Source organism: Clupea harengus, chromosome 4 (genome assembly GCF_900700415.2).
Source record: "Clupea harengus chromosome 4, Ch_v2.0.2, whole genome shotgun sequence".
NCBI lineage: Eukaryota > Metazoa > Chordata > Actinopteri > Clupeiformes > Clupeidae > Clupea > Clupea harengus.
The window spans coordinates 3,685,223-3,704,154 of NC_045155.1; the positions used below are offsets into that span (position 1 = coordinate 3,685,223).

General features: G+C 48.0%; 1 protein-coding gene across 2 annotated transcripts in view; it reads left to right on the top strand.

Annotated features, from left to right (window-relative positions):
• rarga (retinoic acid receptor gamma a) overlaps nt 1-18,932 on the top strand; it is a 37,243-nt gene extending 18,311 nt beyond the window's left edge. Inside the window, exons 1-8 of one of the 2 annotated variants that reach the window (XM_031565813.2) lie at nt 1-177; nt 13,453-13,601; nt 14,550-14,691; nt 16,108-16,271; nt 16,754-16,930; nt 17,050-17,254; nt 17,559-17,717; nt 18,452-18,932. The exon at nt 1-177 is cut by the window's left edge and continues 687 nt beyond it. In XM_031565813.2, coding sequence (XP_031421673.1) covers nt 33-177; nt 13,453-13,601; nt 14,550-14,691; nt 16,108-16,271; nt 16,754-16,930; nt 17,050-17,254; nt 17,559-17,717; nt 18,452-18,822 — 1,512 coding nt within the window. In that variant the 5' untranslated portion in view covers nt 1-32 and the 3' untranslated portion in view covers nt 18,823-18,932. The remainder of the gene's footprint in view (nt 178-13,452; nt 13,602-14,549; nt 14,692-16,107; nt 16,272-16,753; nt 16,931-17,049; nt 17,255-17,558; nt 17,718-18,451) is intronic. The other variant, XM_031565812.2, reaches the window with a different exon arrangement.

Here is an 18,932-nt window from a genome sequence, read left to right on the forward strand (position 1 = left end):
GATAGATAGAGAGAGAGAGAGGAGCTGCAACCATGTTTGACTGTATGGAAGCTCTGGGCATGGGTCCCCGCCAGCTCTATGACGTCACTGCTCGGGGTGCGTGCATGCTGCGCAAAGCGAGCCCCTTCTTCGCGGGGCTCGACCCCTTCGCCTGGAGCGGCACGGCCAGCATTCAATGTAAGTGGAAGACCTCCTCTACTATCCCTCTACCTCTCTCTGTCTCTCCCTCTCTCTCTCTCCCTCTCTCTCTCTCTCTCTCTCTCTCTTTCTCTCTCTTTCTCTCCCTCTCTCTCTCTCTCTCTCTCTCTCTCTCTCTGTGTCTCTGTTGCTCTCGCCCTTCTGTCACGCTCATGCAGTTGGCAGGCTCAGGCGCTCACGCGGACGTAGCACCCCCCCGGCTTGTTTACCACCAGTCCCTCTCGCCTCTCGCACTGGGAACGAGACAGACTGAATCCCATAATGGCTGCTCTGCTCTGGAGTTATTTATCACTGTGGGGCTGTAAGCACGTGTGGTGGGGTTAGCATTGGGAAGCGTCCGGGAAGTTGGTTCAGATACTGTGGGAGAAGGCTCTGAAACCAGGCAGAAACCCCCCCCCTGATAGTGTGCTCTAGTAACCAGCTCACTCGCTCACTGCGTGTGTCTTACTGAGTGAAATGATGTGTGTATGCATGCTCTTACATATTAATGGCTTTATCATTTATTCATCTGAGCTTTTTCCTTTACGTCTGGTGTTGGTTGGCGGCGTGTGTGTGTGTGCATTGATTGTAGATTGTGTGTAGGAATTCAGGGGGAGATGTTTGTTAATCAGGCAGCAGGAGTCAGAACTGACCGGCAGAATGACTGTTTATCTCTTTCTCGTTGGCTCACACTTTCCCTCAGTCTCGCTATGAAAGTCCGAGTTGGCTTTGATCCCCCAAGCCCCTCCGCTGTGGTGTGTTTCCATGGCACTGCCATGCTGCCTGCCTATGTGTTTGGTTTGATGGCTTAAGCTGATTGAGCAGGAGGCTCTGGTTTCACCTGGCGATATGGGCAACCCCGCTTTGACCTTGTGTGGTGCTGTGAGTGAAAACAGAAGGAAAAGTTTAAAATGTTATGATGAAAGAGTGTGGGTGAGTAGAGAAAGAGAGAGAAAGGGAGGGAGGGAGGGAGGGAGGGAGGGAGAGAGGGAGAGAGAGAAACCTGACACTTGGTGATAATTTCAGTCATGCAGATTGCATTTGTCTTCTTCTTCTTCGCCCTTCTTGCAATTGCAGTTGACAGCTCTGGTGGTGCTCTCATGCGGAGCTTGTGCTTGAACCATGAAATGATTTGCTTTTTAACTGTGCAGAAGAAGAGACTAACACAACAATAACACCATAAAAGCATGACAAAATAGTCAAGACAAAAGGCCGTCAGATAAAGATAAATAATGGGTCCGAAATAAGTCCGGTCAGTGGAGTTAAACAAGACTGTACGTGCATGTTCACATAGAAAACATTAACCATGCCCCAGAGTGGCCAGGCCAGCTTTCTTTCTCTCTCTCTTTCTTTCTCTCTGTTTTGCGCCCACCCTCTGTTCCAGACTTCAGACAGTCTTCTGGCTCTAACAACAGCCTTGTCTCACAGAAGACAAAACTGGGCTCTATTTCCATAGGCTACCAGGGGGGCATGCCTGTGTGTGTGTGTGTGTGTGTGTGTGTGTGTGTGTGAGGGGGGGGCAGGGAGAGAAAGAGAAAGTGTGTGTGTGTGTGTGTGTGTGTATGTGTACAAGGAGCAAAGAAGGAGGGAGCTAATATTTTGGAAAAAAAAAATAGTCTGTACACACTCGCCTCATGCAATGAGCACCGTGTGCACTTTTGAGTTTTTTTTTCTTTTTTCCATACATCGCGACCTTACGCTGTTATTTGAAACTGAGATGAGGCATTTTTGTTCCCTATCATTTTTCATCTGTTCACCGTTCTCCTTTTTTGTTGTTCCCCTTTTTCTTTCTCTGTGTGCTTCTCTCTCTCTGTCTCTCTCTCTCTCTCTCTCTCTCTCTCTCTCTCTGTCTCTCTCTCTCTTTCTGTGTGTCTCTGGCCGAGAAGAAGAGGAGGTGGGTGGGGGGCGGTGGTCATCTGTCTTCATTAATCGTGGAGACACCAGTGTTTCAGTGGCTGTCACGCACACTGGGCCGCCTGTAATGAAGACAGATGTCCTGTCAGGCCGGGCCGGCGGGGGGAGCCCCCAGGCAGGCCTGCTCACGTTTTTTGGGTCCTGGGTCCTGATGATAACGAGATGAGATCTGTTTATTTAATCAATCAGGCCAGTTCCCCTCCACGGTGCCTCGGACTCGGAGGAAGACGAGCCCAAAAACCCCATATTTACGAAAAGTTCAAACAAAATCCGCTTTTTCGCTGTTTCTGCAATCTTTCGTTGAGAGAAAAAGAGAGTGAGTGAGAGAAAGAAAGAAAGAAAGAAAGAAAGAAAGAGAGAGAGAGAGAGAGAGAGAGAAATGTAGTGTAGTGCTGGGTTGCCCTGAGGGCAGGCAGCCATGGCTGCAGTGGTGTTGCCTTTCAGCCCCTCTGAGCCCAGTAACCTCTGTAAACAAGGCCCAGCCCTGTCCCACACCACTTCTCTCTTTCTCTCTCTCTCTCTTTCTCTCTCTCTCTCACACACGCACACACACACACACACACACATGCTCTTTCTCTCTCTTCTGTCTCTATCTCTCTCTCTTTCTCTCCTTCTTTCTCTCTCTCTCTCTCTCTCTCTCTCTCTCTCACACACACACACACACATGCTCTTTCTCTCTCTTCTGTCTCTATCTCTCTCTCTTTCTCTCCTTCTTTCTCTCTCTCTCTCTCTCTCTCTCTCTCTCACACACACACACACACACATGCTCTTTCTCTCTCTTCTGTCTCTATCTCTCTCTTTCTCTCCTTCTTTCTCTCTCTCTCTCTCTCTCTCTCACACACACACACACACTCACACACAAACACACACTCTTTCTCTCTCTGTCTCTGTTTCTCTCTCTCTTTCTGTCTCTCACTCTTTCTCTCTCTGTCTCTGTCCTGCCTTCCCATCTCTCATTCTTTATCTCTGTTCCCAACCAGTTGCCCCCCCGTTGTCCTATTCAGGAACCAAATGTATTCATGGAAAAGGAATATGAAATATGACAGGCAAAGCTGTCAGTAGAAAACCAGCTATGGAATAAGATTCGCTCAGAACACAAGAGACGTCTGTGATTTCTTCTGTTCAACTCTAAAAAAAAAAATTGTAGCAGTTGTTGTCAGTGATCAAAGAGAAAGTCTTTCACTTTGGAAATTGAGTGGGCAAAATTGACTTAGAGGGAGCGATTAAGGTTAGTTGCAAGTGTATACCTCGTGAAATGACCATATGTGAAATTCATTTTTAATGTATTATCTACCTTGTGGGCTTTGTTTCTGAGGTTTCGCATGCATGGCAGTTATACACTTTCTTTGCGTTCTTGGGTGAAACGGATACGATACTATATTGTGGCCAGGCTTCCTGTTGATGTGTTTTAGGTGGGCGTTGTTTGTGACTTGTTGTCAAAGATTCGCTGCCAGTTTGTAAAACAGTGGCGATAAGGATGAGCAATGACAGAACTAGAAAGTGTGAATATGAGTGCGTGTGTTTAGGTATGATCGTGAGGGAGATTACTTTGTGGGATTTAAATTGAGGGCACATAAATTGAGGGCTAAAACAGTAGCCCTTGAGGATGTTTATGCATACTGCTGACCCTTATATCCATCTGAAAGATAAAAAAAGCAACGCAGCAAATGACGTAGTAATCCATCAGTTGACGAGATGAGCATCAACACATATTCCTCTCGACGTATCTGTACGCTCACATTGACGAATGAGAATTACACAGTATCACTGCTGACGTCAGACAATGAGAAGTGCGTTTCGTAAGAAAAAAACTACTAGTAGTTGTGACAGGATACCTACGCACACCACAGTGGGTTTTTTTATTGAGAAAAGAAGGCAGGAAGTGTGTGTGTGCCGTGCCCGCCTTCGCTGTTGTGGAGTCATGTTTGCCATGGAGTCATACTAGAATCCTATATTCTCTCTCTGTCCCCAGTCGCGGCCCTTAGACACACGCGCACACACACACCTCATTGTTTTCCTCCTAAATGAGACGTCCACATCTGAATTTGATAAGAGCCCTGAAATGGAGCAGTGAGACGCCCTTGAGTGAAAGACAAGGAAATGAGAGCTTCCTGTGACTGCTGTCATCATTTTTTGTTTTAATGGAAGTCTTCAATTATGCCCATTATAATTACAAAAGATTCAATTAAAAGATTAGAATGCCTGAGGGGACAGGGCTGTAAAGAGATAGAAGGCTGATTTTGAAGATGGATGATGTATGCATGTGTATGGGTGTGGGTGTGTGTGTGTGTGTGTGTGTGTGTGTGTGTGTGTGTGTGTGTGCGTGTCTTCATTAGTGCAGAGGACAGAGCATTGTTAAAGTCAGCAGAAGTATCCATTATCTGCTATCTGCTCCGTGATCTTCAGTGAAAATGAAACGTGTGATTAAACACTTTTTTTATCTCTATTGGTTTAAATTTGAACCTTTTCATAGTCTTATCAGCAAGTAAAGATCGGATAGATTTTAAGAGAATAGTGGACATTTAGATGAATGACTTCAATTGGTTGCAATAAAAGAAATTCATCAACCATATATCACTCACTGGCCTCCTGTGTTTCGACTGTCTTTCTGAACTGAGGACTGAAGATCAGGCTAATGAACCTTTGCTTGTGTTTGCATTGCTTTAATTCATAGGGCATTCCTTTACATATGCAGATCGGCGCGTTCTTACAGGTATATATATATATATCTTTGTGTGTAATGGTCTGTTTCTCTGGTAGATGTAGTGGGTGTGATTGGTAATAGGTCTGGGCTGGCTGACAGGGCAGCCACCTCTCCAGACCTGAACAACCTGCCGTGTCAGTCCCCGGAGCAGGATTCTGGTCACGGCCACTGAGATTCCACAGGGTTGCACTGGAATCCTGCTCCGTGCTGCAATGTGTGTTTATAGTCTGTGGGTGCCGGGGCAACTGTAAATAAGAGCGATGGGCCTGTCAGCAGCAAGCGAGTGTGCTCCTGGACGACCCTCGCACCTCAGCTCCCGCTAAGCTCCCGGGGAGAGACGACCTCGAACCTTTAATTCACTCCTCAGTTAGAGGCCCAGCTAGCCCCACACAGCAGCACAGCACTGTCAAGGGCTGCAGCCAAGTAATGAAGGCTGCATTTACGCAATATACTCCTCTCACCCCACTATGATTTTTGGGAGAGAGGGAGCTTGTTGTGCCTCAGTGTTGACATAACAAGAGGACAAACACACTGAGGAAAACAAGTACAGACATGTGTTGCATGGAAGGGCACTGGCACTCTTTGGCTCAGTGGTGTTGCAGCTATCGATAAAAAAAAAAAAAAAATGTGCCAGATTGTGGCTGAATGTGTTCCACAGTCAGGCGCTATGTTGTTATTCAGCAGGTTAAATACGGCATACTGGACTTGGGAAGAGTCAGTCAGAGCACATGTGTGAGTTCAGTGGAGGGGGGCAAGTGGGTGAGGGGGGGGGGGGGGGGGGGACGCTGCGGTTCTGTTACCACAGTGTTGTTGACTGACAGCAGGGCTCCAGCGTTGCTAGGTCTCAGTGTTATGAGTAACGCTGAGATGAAATCTTACACGAGCCCCCCAACAAACACACACACACGCACATACACACACACACGTACGCACACACTTTTTTTCTCCTATCCCTTCCATGAATGGCCCATGTTTACGCAGTCCCCTTCAGCAGTCAGTTAGAAAAGTGAGTTACTGATATGAGTTTGCTGATGCGTCAGGAGGTGCTGGGTGCATTTGTATCTGAGCAAAATGAAAGTAGCCACATTTAAGTGCTTTCAAGTATGGTGACAGGTCAATATAGTACATTCATATTTAAAGTGAACATTCATTTAGCTTCTTTGGTTCATTTGCCTGCAACAGTCATGATTAAATGACTAATCACAACATTACTAGTGCTATATGTCAGTATTTTTTAAACAACCCCTGTTATGTCATACCTGCCACCTTCATCAGCAGTCTATTGATGAAAAACTACAAATGGCAGTTGTCTGGAGTAGCGCTAGTAAACTATGCTCTGCTGCAGATTAATTGTCCTCAGAGTGAAAGATCACAGCAGGCTGATCTGGGAACTGCTACAAAGACTGTCTGAGAGTTGCAGGGCCTTGGCTCCCGTAATGTACGCTCCATTTACAAAAGCTGTGTTGGCTCAAAATAAGAATGCTATTGTGGTAAACTCATACACACACAGGATTGCGAGTGGATCTGAAGGTGACTTTAGGTGGAAGGCACCCAAACTCGGTCAGTCAGTGTGACCCCCTGGGGAGATCAACAGGATATCTGCCAACTGGTAGAGTCATTGTCTGACTTCCATTTTCTTTGAAGGTTGAGCAGCCCCACACCCTTAAACAGTTGGGTAATCATTTTTTGGGGAAGTTGGCATGCCAAACCAAAAAAGGCACGGCAGGAAAGGAAGAAAGAAAGAAAGAAAGAAAGAAAGAGAGAACGAAAACTCCCACCCACACATCAAATACACGCCATCTTTCTGTGTTTCCCCCCCCATTCATGGATGGATATTTCTCACCATTAGTCTTTCACCCATCGTGTACACACCCCTGCGTATGTCAAAATGACAACCGTGAAAGTTAAAGCCACACTATGTTACACAGAACCCCTGAGATACCACTCGACCGCAATCTCACAGACAACAGGAAGCCACAGTCTAGCTGGCTCCACTCTTCCACCCCCTTTTTCGCTCTCTCTCTTTTCCTCTCTGTCTTGTCGACTGGTACAATCTGTTCGAGTGTACCAAAAGAAACCCGAGCTGAATTAAAAGCTTGTTTTTCCCCCTTGCCTCAGCATTCTGGGTCGGTCTGTCTGAGAGCATGTGTTTCTGAGGAGGCTGTTGTCTTGGGCAGAAAAAAGGCTTTGCTCTGGTCATAGTTGTGGTTTGGAGCTCTCGGGAAGCTGGAATCCACCCCTTTAAGGTGGCTGCCCGGTTATGAGGAGAGGCTTTCAGCTCTTAATAAGATACAGCCCAGACCCTGCGTGTGAGCACAAAGACAAGGGAGACACACAGAACAGTATGAAGCCATGGTTTCTCAGTGAGGATCATTCTTTCACCATGCCATTTAGAAATGTTGTCTCCTCTGAGGCATTTTTGGCAGATTTGATTTTACTTCCTAATGTTCAGCCTCCCAAAAAAGGAGCAGAGGAAAAAACCAAAGTGATACTAGGAGAGGTTCACTCTCTTTTTCCTTTTTTCCCTTTTCTCTTTTGCTGTTTCTTTAGGCCATTTTCTTCCCACCGTGCAGCCAAATCTGCCTACTTCTCCTTTTGAAGTTTCGATTGTAGTGAGTAGGAAGCAATAATCAGCAAAATCTTGGAGGCCCTTCACCTTCCCTTCCCAGGACAGACCTGCCCAAGGTGCCGTTAGACAGATGAAGAACAGACACAGGGGTGCTAGTGAACTGGGGAGGGGGGGGACAGGTGAGCTCCGCAGGACAGATGGCGAAAGGAAGTTCAGTCCGAGGGGCAACGGACAGACCTGGGGGAAATTGCAGAGGAGCGTCGGACCAGCCTGTCTCCTTCAGCTTGGGTTGTTAGACCGCCTCTCCCTTAGACACATGATGAGGGTCCCTCCATGGCTCCTGCTTCCCTTTGCCACTGTGCAGGTAGGCTCTGGTCACAGGAGCAGACAGGACCACTCCGGGTCTCTCCCTGTGCACAGATGAATTGCCGGCTGGTGGCTCTTGGCAGAGGCGGGGCGCCATATTGTTTCTGTCCGATTGGCTCCTCGCTGCCCGGGGAGCTGTCATGTCTGTATCCACCGCTCTCTTCACTGCCCGGCTTATGATCTGCCAACCTAATCTGAAACCTCATTAGTGACCATGAAGGACTCACTCGGAGGGACGGATCCCTTACACACTCATGGCATAAGATGGACGAATGGCGGTGAGACCCTTTCTTGACGGGTTTCTTCCCTTTGAAGGCCCCCCTTTGAAGGTCTGTTTTTGGCACCAGTGTCGCTCAGGGGGAACTGGACCATTTGAAGCTCTGTGTTGTTGACTGTGGAAGTGTTGTGTGGAGAGGAGGGAGGGCAGCATCTCATGACCAAATGCTGGCATGGGTCCATCACAGAAAATCCAATCTAAAGGTTTTTTTTTATGAGGTGTTGTTGTTTTGAAAGAGGCATCTGGCTTTTAGGGGTAATTCCAGTCTTGTGTAGGACAGCCTCAGGCCGCCACCCACCCACCCACCCACCCACCCTCTCTAGCCTGAATGGCATTGATGGGCTCCTCAGTGGACAGGGCAGGTAGCAAATCCCCCAGGTTAGTGTGCTTATGTGTGTGTGTCTGTTCATGTGCTTGTGCTGCTTGTGACACGGATGTGTAAATTCCTGGAGGCCAACGATTCCCATTCCCCCCTGCTCTTGTCCAGCATGGGTATGCATGCCTGTGTGTGTGAGGCGGGTGTGTGTGTGTGCGTGTTGTTCTGCCTCTCGCTGCTGCCGCTCCTCTGGGCCATCTCCTGGCTGGCAGCCCAGCTTTATCACAAGCTTCTCTTCAGCGCTGGGCCTTACAGGGACAGGAAGGGGAGAGGGGGGAGCTCCTCCTCTGAGCCCAGCCTCGAGGGCAGGCAATGGGGGGGGGGGGGAGAGAGAGGAGAGGAAGGGTGGGGGTGGTGGGGGGGGTTCTCAGGTAATGAGCCAGTAGACAGCTGTTGACAGGAAGTGCTACTGCTCAACACCTTCCATGAAAGGCTTCTCCCCCTCAACCACCAGACACCCCCTCTACTACTGATTTTTCCCTGTTTTCTTTAGAGTCTGTTTTGTTTTGTCTATTTCAAGTCTGAGTAGTCGGGTTAATATGACTGGGTGTACGGCTAATGTTAAGCTAGCCCTTCGTGCCAGAGGGCTGGTATGAAAGCTCTTCATGAGAACAGTTTTACACAACATAAAACTCCCTATTGCACATTACCTGCTTTACAGAAAACCAATTTCATGCGCGTGATCATAACCAAAACTACAAGATGACAAGATTCCCCCAGAAAGAGAGAGTGTTGAGAAAAGAGGAAGGAAATGTTTTGTATGTTGTATAGACTGGTATGATGACACTTGGTGCTGGGAGTATCCGGAGTAAGGCAGGAAGACGTGGGCAGCGAAAGACACTCACTGATGCCACCCAACCCCCCCACCTTCCTCCATCAGGCAGGAAACTGGCACCAGAGTCTGGGGGAAGGGCTGGGCGTGTCAGCGCAACGGGCGCAGCGGGCACAGCGGGCGCAGCGGGCGCTGCGTCTGATGGGGGTTGAGGTGGGATGTCTGCTCCGCATGAGAGACGGGGCGAGGTGGGAGTGCCAGTGTCGCTCCGTCATTATCAATCCTGCTGTTCCAGCAACCGGCCCAATCTGTGCCCCCTTCTGCCAGTCTGGGTTCCTATCCAAGCGCTCAGCAGAGGACCACGCTGTTCCTGTGGTGCCCCTCGCCATCCATCTCCCTCTCAAAGTGACATTAACCAGAAGACAAAAGGCCTCAGACTGCTGGGATGAGGGGTCCTGAGTGGGGCACACAGGCAGCAACCCAGCACCTGCGAGCGCACACACACACACACACACAGGGGCCCCGAACATGCCGAAGCGCTTTGGAGTTTCACAGACTAGGGGAGAGCTATATTTGCAAATCAAATAGGCAACTCTGGAGACAGACTAGAGACAGTGCCTGGAAGTCTGCCCACACAGAACTACTGAGCAGCCACAGTTCACATACACACATAGAGAAGTGTGCGCGCACACACACACACACAGGCTCACACACACACACACACACACACACACACACGCACACACACACACGCACAGGCTCACATGCCAAGACTAGATCTGGGAACAGCACTACGCTGAAGATTCAATCACACCCACTGTCACGTACACAAAATCTGCAGTTCTATTGTGAAAGAATATTTGTTCCATAGCCAATGTGTCATATGCTACTCGGCCATGAAAAAGGAGTGTTGCAATACCAAACGTACGATCTCACATTTGGCTTGCTCAACAACAGTGCAGACAGATTCACTCAGCATTATGACTCACTTCAACTATGCAGTTGGTTGTGCTAGTGTGCTCTCAGCTAACAGCTATGAATCTCAGTGCGAATCATTCACATGACGATATTTCAAATCACTATTCATGGTTATTGCCCTTTATTGCGCCTGTGTGAGGTATATGCTAACACTGGGGGGTGAATAATACCTGTTTGCAGCAGCTGTGGCTCCACTGGGCGCTCCAACACTAAAAGTGCCCCTGCCATAGATGACAGTGGGATTAGGGAGCAGCGCTTGTGTAACAAAATCAGTCAGAAAGGAACTGGCTGTAGTAAAAGGATAGGATAGCAGGAAATAAACAAAGAATGCTGATAATTCTACAATAGACCTGCCCCCCCCCCCAAAAAAAAAACCCATCCCCTTGCCTTTCCCACTCAAGGACCAGATATACACACTATAAAGGACTTAGATATACACACTATCAACAGACAGAGAGATGCATTGGCCTAGTAAACCCTCACTCTGTCTTCTGCCTCTGGCTGAGTAGCCGGCAGCTCTCTCTGTGGCTGGATTGTCATGCAAATGGGGTGCGGAGCTTCAGTGCTGATAAGGAGGCTTCTCATTTCACCTCCCTTTGTTTCCCAAACAGAAATGAGCTGAGTGAGCTGAGCACTCAGAAGATGGGGGATGCGTGTGTGTGTGTGTGTGTGTGTGTGTGTGTGTGCGTGTGTGTGTGTGTGTGTGTGTGTGTGTGTGTCTGTGTGTGTGTGTGTGTGTGTGTGTCTGTGTGTGTGTGTGTGTGTGTGTGTGTGTGTGTGTGTGCGTGTGTGTGTGCGTGTGTGTGTGTGTGTGTGTGTGTGTGTGTGTGAGTGAGTGCATGTGTGCTCACTGGGAGGAGAGAGGTTGATTGAAGAGCCCATCCCATTGTGTAGGTTTGAGTAAAGTGTCGATGGATATTTGGAAAGGGTGTGTGAATCAGCTAGATGTATGTGTGCATTTGTGTGTGTGTGTGTGTGTGTGTGTGTGTGTGTGTGTGTGTGTGTGTGTGTGTGTGTGTGTGTGTGTGTGTGTGTGTGTGTGTGTGTGTGTGTGTGTGTGTGTGTGCGCGTGTGTGTGTGTGCCCATGCGTAATTGTGTGTTTGGATCAAGGCAGGAGCAGGAGTCATGTTTTAGGGCAGGAACCCGTCTCACGTTGTTGATAGAGTTTGACGGATCTCTGTCCTGCTGTCCCGGTTTTCTTTTCTTTTTTTTTCCTCCACCCTTTCATTTGTCGCCTCCTGGCCGCTCAGACAGCGTCAGTCGGTCAGCAGCCATCTCTTGACGCCACATAAAATTGTTTTGCCTTTTCAAAGGGCCTCTCAACACCTCTCTCAGAGCGGCCTATGCTGGCACGGCTGGATAAACAAAATGGTTCACTTTAGGTTCAGACCTTCCTTCTTTTCATTGGCCAACCTGAGTTTGTAACATTCTGGTGAAGAGGTAGTAGCGCGGAGTGTTGTTTTCACAACATAGTTGTTTGGTAGGAATTTTTACTTTTTAGGATTCACCATTTCATTTGATCTAGTACAAAATTGGGGGGCCCTAAGGAATGGTGATTTACTCTGGGTGGCATCTTCAGAACCCAAGCAAATGAGGTCTCCTTAACTGTCAAGTGAAATGAGTTATGCTTGAAAGAACAGAGCTGGGAATAGGTCTGATTTCCACTAGTAGTGCTGGAGGTGGTTAGACCATGGTCAAGGACAAGCGCTACCCAGCAGAGCAACGTTGTTCTCTTTGCTGCTCCCTCCCCAGATCTGTCCCCTTTCTCTGTTTTTTTTTATTTTTTTTTTATAAATCAAATTCCTCCTTTTATGCCCCCTTTTTTCCCTCTTTCTTTTTGAAGTCTCCCCACTCTTGTAAAAGAGCAAAGCTGGTGCTTTTTCTAAGCCCCTTGGTGTGAGGGGGGCAGGAGGGAAAGGGGTGGGTTGTAGGTTAAGTTTAGGCTAGCTCTGTGCTTTCCATTGAAACTCCAGCAGAAGGGGGGGGGGGGGGGGGGGTGAGGCTGTAAAAGTTAGAATTTTAGAGCCTCCCTGTTTTTTTCCCCCCTCTTTTTCCCTTTTTTTATGATTTGGTCCTTTTTTTACTGGCTGGAGCTACAGCTGGTGGTGTGAATAGCTGCCCAAGGTGACTGGGTCCCAATAAAGTGCAAGCCAGCCAAGCTGGGGCCCCTAGCCCAGCCATGCGACCGGCTTTATAGGCCAGCTTACGAGCCTGGGCCACCATTAAAATCTGGCAGGCCTGCACTGAGGAATTTAGGGCCAGAAAACAAGAGAAAATAGGGTTTGTGTGTCAGGGGGTGGCAAGGGGCTGGAGAGCCAAAAGGGGTTGAAGTTTAGAGAATGACCGGGGGGTGAAAGTTGAAAGAAGTGCTGTGCTGGGGTTGGGGGGTGGGGGGGGGGGGACCCACAGAGTAAAAAAGGCTTGTGCCTGTCTTTGGAGACATCTGTGTTTTATATCAATGAATGTCTATACCAAGGTTAAGCTGAAGTCTGGAATGAGATCTGGGGAGAAAATTGCAAAGGGAAAAGAATGTCACGTTGCATGACTGTCGTGTGACTTCAGGTAAAGGTAAATGTCCCATGTGCGTCATCATGTGTCCTTGTGTCTGCTTGAGTTTGTGTGTGTGCGTGCGTGTGTGTGTGTGTGTTTGTGTGTGTGTGTGTGTGTGTGTGTGTGTGTGTGCGTGTGTGTGTTGTGTGTGTTGACACAAGTGGAGGAGTGGTATGCACCCCTTCAGGCACTGCAGAGAGCAGGAGCCAGTCCGACTCGACCCAATGTGTGGTATGAGGAAGCCGGGCCGGAATCCCGCCCCACAGCCACCTCCCTTATCCCAGCATCTGACAGGCCCACAGCTTATCTCCAAAGTGTTAAACTGTTTGCTTGTTTTGCTTTTGCTTTGTGTCAATCACCCCTACTGGGCCGTCAGCAGCCTAATCCCCTCTGCAAAGGCAGGAGGTGACTGGGCAGGGAGGGGTAAGGAGCGGAGGGAGATGATTTCAGTGATAATCACGTGTCTCCAATTCTACCCGCCCGTCCCTGAAGGGTAAACATTCAACAACAATACAAATAAAAAAAATTCAAACCCCCCCCCACGGGTCACTTCCTGTTGACGGGGCAGAAATATGAAAACACCCAAGGGGAGTCACATGCATCACATGAGTTAACAAACCTCTGCCATCTCCAAAATTGGGACACATCGTCTCTCTATGTAATAATATGTCACTGGTGAGAGTGAAATAAGGCACTAATAATGTGCGTGGATGTTGATGTGGGTGGCTGAGATATAACGACTACTTCTATCTGTTCTTTCTTTTGCAGCGGTGGAGACCCAGAGCACTAGTTCAGAGGAGATGGTGCCCAGCTCGCCCTCTCCACCTCCTCCGCCTCGCATTTACAAGCCATGCTTCGTCTGCGGGGACAAGTCCTCCGGCTACCACTATGGTGTCAGCTCCTGCGAGGGCTGCAAGGTTAGTCATATGGGGGCGGCTGAGCTAATGCCACACAAGGCAAATGTTCTGAGGAATTCTTAGTCTCAATTTGCATAATCCCTAAGAAAACTGCTAGGGTCTGAGGGAAAGATCAAGTGCATGACACGACCTTCAGTTCTGCAGGGTTTCCATGTCCTGTGACTGAGTCTATTGCGCTTAAACGGCCCCTATGCCTCTTAGATTCAAATCAAACTGAATTGATCTTCTCACCTTTTGGGGCAAGAGGTTATAATTTGGTATATTACCTGCTTACAGTTAGAGCATAGAATGTATCCTTACACTAAATATAGATAAACCCTTGGAATGATGGTGATTGTTAGTGTGTACTTTTGAGTACAAATCAGTATTATTAGTTTTGTAAAAGCATAAAAAAAATATATATATATATCTGTGGTTAGGGCTCTGGAGAACGTATTTTCCAATAACAACCCAGATCTGCCAAAAAATTACAGCCACTTAATGTGTTTCAGTTGTGTTTCATTCCTCAGCTGGGTTATGGGAAATGCTAATGGAGTAGGAGGTCATTTAGCAGAGATACCGAGTTACATCACTTCAAATTGAACCGATTACAAAGCATTTAGATGATTGAAAATGACACATGCTTGCAAATGTTCATAACTATAACAGGTTGTAACAATGAGAGAACGACAGACCGTACCATGACTCCCAACAAGATTTCACAATCACAACTCTGCCAAAAGTGTAAATGTGTTTCAAATCTGTTGTACTAGATCGAGAGAGAGAGAGAGAGAGAGAGATGAAAACAGGGTCAAATGAGAGACACGGAGGTACGTGACTACAGTGGTGAAGCCCCTACTAATTGAGTGTCTGTCTCTCCCTCCCTCCCTCTCCCACTCTCTCTCTCTCTCTCTCTATCTCTCCCTCCCTCTCCCACTCTCTCTCTCATTCCCTCTGTCCTGGCTGCAGGGCTTCTTCCGCCGCAGTATTCAGAAGAACATGGTGTACACCTGTCACCGTGACAAGAACTGCCAGATCAACAAGGTCACACGCAACCGTTGCCAGTACTGCCGCTTGCAGAAGTGTTTCGAGGTTGGCATGTCTAAGGAAGGTGAGCTATGAAGGCTAACCATGGCTAAACCAGTGGATTGTGTGACGTGGATCAACTTGCACACAGCCCTCGAGAGATAGAGCAGAGATAGGCACCAGGAATAACCTGACATGCAACATGAATGCACACAACACACAAAAGATGCCTTTCTACCTGAAAAGAGATGTATCCTATACCACAAACCCTTAAACACACACACACAGCCTTTTTCCCGTAATTTAGCTAGGTTTGAGGATCCTTGAGTCACCCTGTGACTCTTTCATGTTATGAAATCACTTTTTAAAGTGTGAGTAATGTTTATTGGCATTCTGTGCCAATGGCACCGCTGCCGAGAAATATTACTGGGAAATTACCCAAGGTTTTCACCGTGACCTGCCCATTAACTTGGCTTTAACTGATGTTTGGCGTGAGATTAAAACAATGGGGCTGCTTGGGTTGAATCTACTGGGAGCCGGTTATGACTGTTCTTTTGCCCAGGGTCATAAAGGGTGTCGTCACTGGCCAGGGTGGCATGTTTGCCCCCACTGGTCCTTGGGGACACGTGTGTCAGAATGCATGTAGGATGTGTGTAAGGACTGGGATCGCATTGTGCCTTAGCTATTACTGGATATCCTGAAAGGAAGGAAAATAAGGGAGGAGTGACAGGGCGAGAGAGAGAGAGAGAGAGAGAGAGGGAGAGGCAGAGAGGGAGGGAGGGAGAGAGAGAAACTGACAGTTCAGTGATATACAGTTTTGAGCAGGTCAGCTAAATGGATAAGGTGCCCTGAGGAAGACCTGATTGATGAGAGCATAGTTGGGTGAAGTCTGTAACGGATAACACTCACACTTGAATGGCCAGTGTAAACCTATTCCATCCAGTGTTGGATTGCTTCCTGCATCTATTGCGTCTGCGGTTGTCAAGCCCTAGATCTGGAGACAAACTAGATCTGAATGACATGCCTAAATGGAGAAGGAATGTAAGGGGCTGCTGATGAATATGAGTGTCAGCCAGCCTTTTTTAAAGTAACACTATGCAACAATTTGACACTTTTTAAGGTATGGTTTTATAGGCAACTAGTTTTGGTACCATCCTCAAATTCATTTTGATAGCATAGAGTCATGTTAAGGACAGATAAACACCGGTGTCTTTCCCACTAGCCATCCAGGATATGCCGTATGTAGTTCTGTGTAACGGGCTGGAATATCCCGCAAAAAATGGAAGAAAAGCTTTCACAGCATGACACTGCCAGCTATACTGCCAAAAGACACCAGTCAGTGTGTTGGCAAGCTTCTATCAGTGTCAACTGGGCTGCTGGTGGTGTTTGCAAGGTTTTTGCATGCCTTTTAGGTAGTTAGCTTGCTAGTTTTGGAACAGAACTCCTTATTGCTGCTTTAATGATGTTTACTCCATTTCCCATGCTCCCTCTGTCTTTTTAGCTGTGCGCAACGATCGGAACAAAAAGAAAAAGGACGTGAAGGAGGAGGCCGTGCTGCCAGAGAGCTACGAGCTGAGCGGAGAGCTGGAGGAGCTGGTCAACAAAGTCAGCAAAGCCCACAGAGAGACCTTCCCTTCCCTGACCCAACTAGGAAAATACACCACCGTGAGTCGTCCTGTTGCTGTCTGTCTGTCTGTCTGTCTGTCTGTCTGTCGGTCTGTCGGTCGGTCTGCACATGTAGTCTAGAGTAATCTTCATACCACTAGAGCATGACTCGAGGTGAAACATGACTGGTAAACAACAATAAGACCAGACGACGAAATGGTCTATGTAGAAGAAAAACTATATTTAAGTGGATAAATCACTTATGACAGGACGGAAACCACTGTTTTTCAATCTCTTTTGGTATTGAATCACCAGACAATGAACTGCTGTGAGTGTTTTTCCCTTCAAAAGTCCACATCATAAATACTGTTTGGTTTACATGCTTGTAGTACTATGTGTAGAGGATTGTGCTGTAGGGTGCATTGGTCAGTCACCACAGAAATCAACTGAAAAACCATGACAATGCAATGCTATTTATGCTTTCCGAACTCATTTCCGTTCTTTCTTTCTTGCTTTTTCTCTCCGTTTCTCTCCTTTTCCAGAACTCTAGCTCAGACCACAGGGTACAGCTGGATCTGGGGCTGTGGGACAAATTCAGCGAGCTCTCCACCAAATGCATCATCAAGATCGTCGAGTTCGCCAAACGCCTGCCAGGCTTCACCACCCTCACCATTGCTGACCAGATCACCCTCCTCAAATCAGCCTGCCTTGACATCTTGGTACAGCATCTCAGATCTGCCCCTCCCATCCCTATTCCCCCATACCTCCATAGACAACAACATTGACCTTGACCATAGCTTTGTTGTATATTCAGTATATTCTTCTTTATCTCTCACAGATGCTACGCATCTGCACTCGCTACACCCCGGAGCAGGACACTATGACTTTCTCAGATGGACTGACACTCAACCGCACACAGATGCACAACGCCGGTTTCGGTCCTCTCACAGACATGGTGTTCGCTTTTGCTCTCCAGCTGATGCCGCTGGAGATGGACGACACAGAGACAGGCCTCCTGAGCGCCATCTGCCTGATTTGTGGAGGTACTGCAGCGCTGAAATGCAGCACTCGCTGCTGCCCTCTGCTGGGCTCTAGCACCGTTTCATAACAAGCTCACCTCCATGACTAGATGATTGCTTTCCATGGCAGAAAAGTAAAAGGAAAGCCTCTAGGTGGAAAAGCATACGACAAATCTGAATCAATACTAATGCTGACTTGAAAAATAATCCAGTGTGGGAGGATAGGAAGTACTGAGTTGCGGGGAAATTGAAAGAAATGCTCTTTCACAGTAACGTCTCTCTCTCTTATCTCGCCTCCTTTTTCACTCTCTTTTCCTTCCTCTCCTAGACCGCATGGATCTGGAGGAGCCGGAGAAAGTGGACCGGCTGCAGGAGCCTCTGCTGGAGGCTCTGAAGATCTACGCCCGGCGCCGGCGTCCCAACAAGCCCCACATGTTCCCTCGCATGCTCATGAAAGTCACCGACTTGCGTGGAATCAGCACCAAAGGTCAGCTCACCACACCAGCCTCTTACATTTACATTTACATTTACATTTAGTCATTTAGCAGACGCTTTTGTCCAAAGCGACGTACAAGGGAGAGAATATTCAAGCTACGAGCAATAGAACCTGGTGTAACAATAAATAAATACTACTTTACATTAGAAATATAACAAAATGAAATAAAAAGAAAGAAAGAGCGCAGAAGTGTAACTGCTGTAATTGCTGTAATTGCAAGTTACGCACTAGTCGAAGTGCCAGTTAGGACGGGAAGTGCTCCTCTTCACAGGGCCCACAGGGTAGCAGAGCATCTGCAAAAAACATATTTGTGGAAGCTCCTTCCCTTAAAAGACAAGGCTGTTTTAGAAAATGCGATCAAACTGCACCACAAGTGTGTTGCAAAAATAGCATGGTTCTATAAGTAGAAGGCTGTAATTTTTCGGCACTTCTTTAGATGTAAGGTTCTTCTGTCCACAGTCACGGTACAAATGCCAAACTGTCTACATTGCATTTACATTTACATTTACATTTAGTCATTTAGCAGACGCTTTTATCCAAAGCGACTTACACATGTATACACATTTTACATTTACACTGATGGCACACTGCACATCAGGAGCAATTAGGGGTTCAGTGTCTTGCTCAAGGACGCTTCGACAGGGAATCGAACTAGCAACCTTCTGATTACTAAACGACTTCTCTACCTACTGTACCACTGTCTCCCCATTGTGATTTGCTTACAGGGGCGGACAGAGCCATGTCACTGAAGATGGAGATCCCCGGGCCCATGCCACCCCTCATCAGGGAGATGCTGGAGAACCCAGAGGTGTTCGAAGACCAGACGGAGGAGTGCAGCGCGAGCAAGGACGAGCCGCCCCCACCCATGCCAACGCCACCCTCATGTGGCCCGCCTAACCTGAAGCAGGAGCAGGAGGACGAGGACGACAGCTGGGCCACCGAGAACGGCAGTGAGCCCTCGCCGGAGGAGGAGGACGACGACGATGACGATGTGGGGGAAGATGACAGGGCCACGGACAGCGAGGGAGAGGCCTGGGGGGGGCTGGATGCCAGCCTAGAACCCCCCAGGAAGAGCCACATGGGCCGAGCCCAATGAGCTGACCCCCTCTTCTGCCCCACTCCCCTCAAACATATATACACACACACACACACACACACTCATACACCTTTCTGTAAACATCCCAGTCCCTACACACACACACCCAC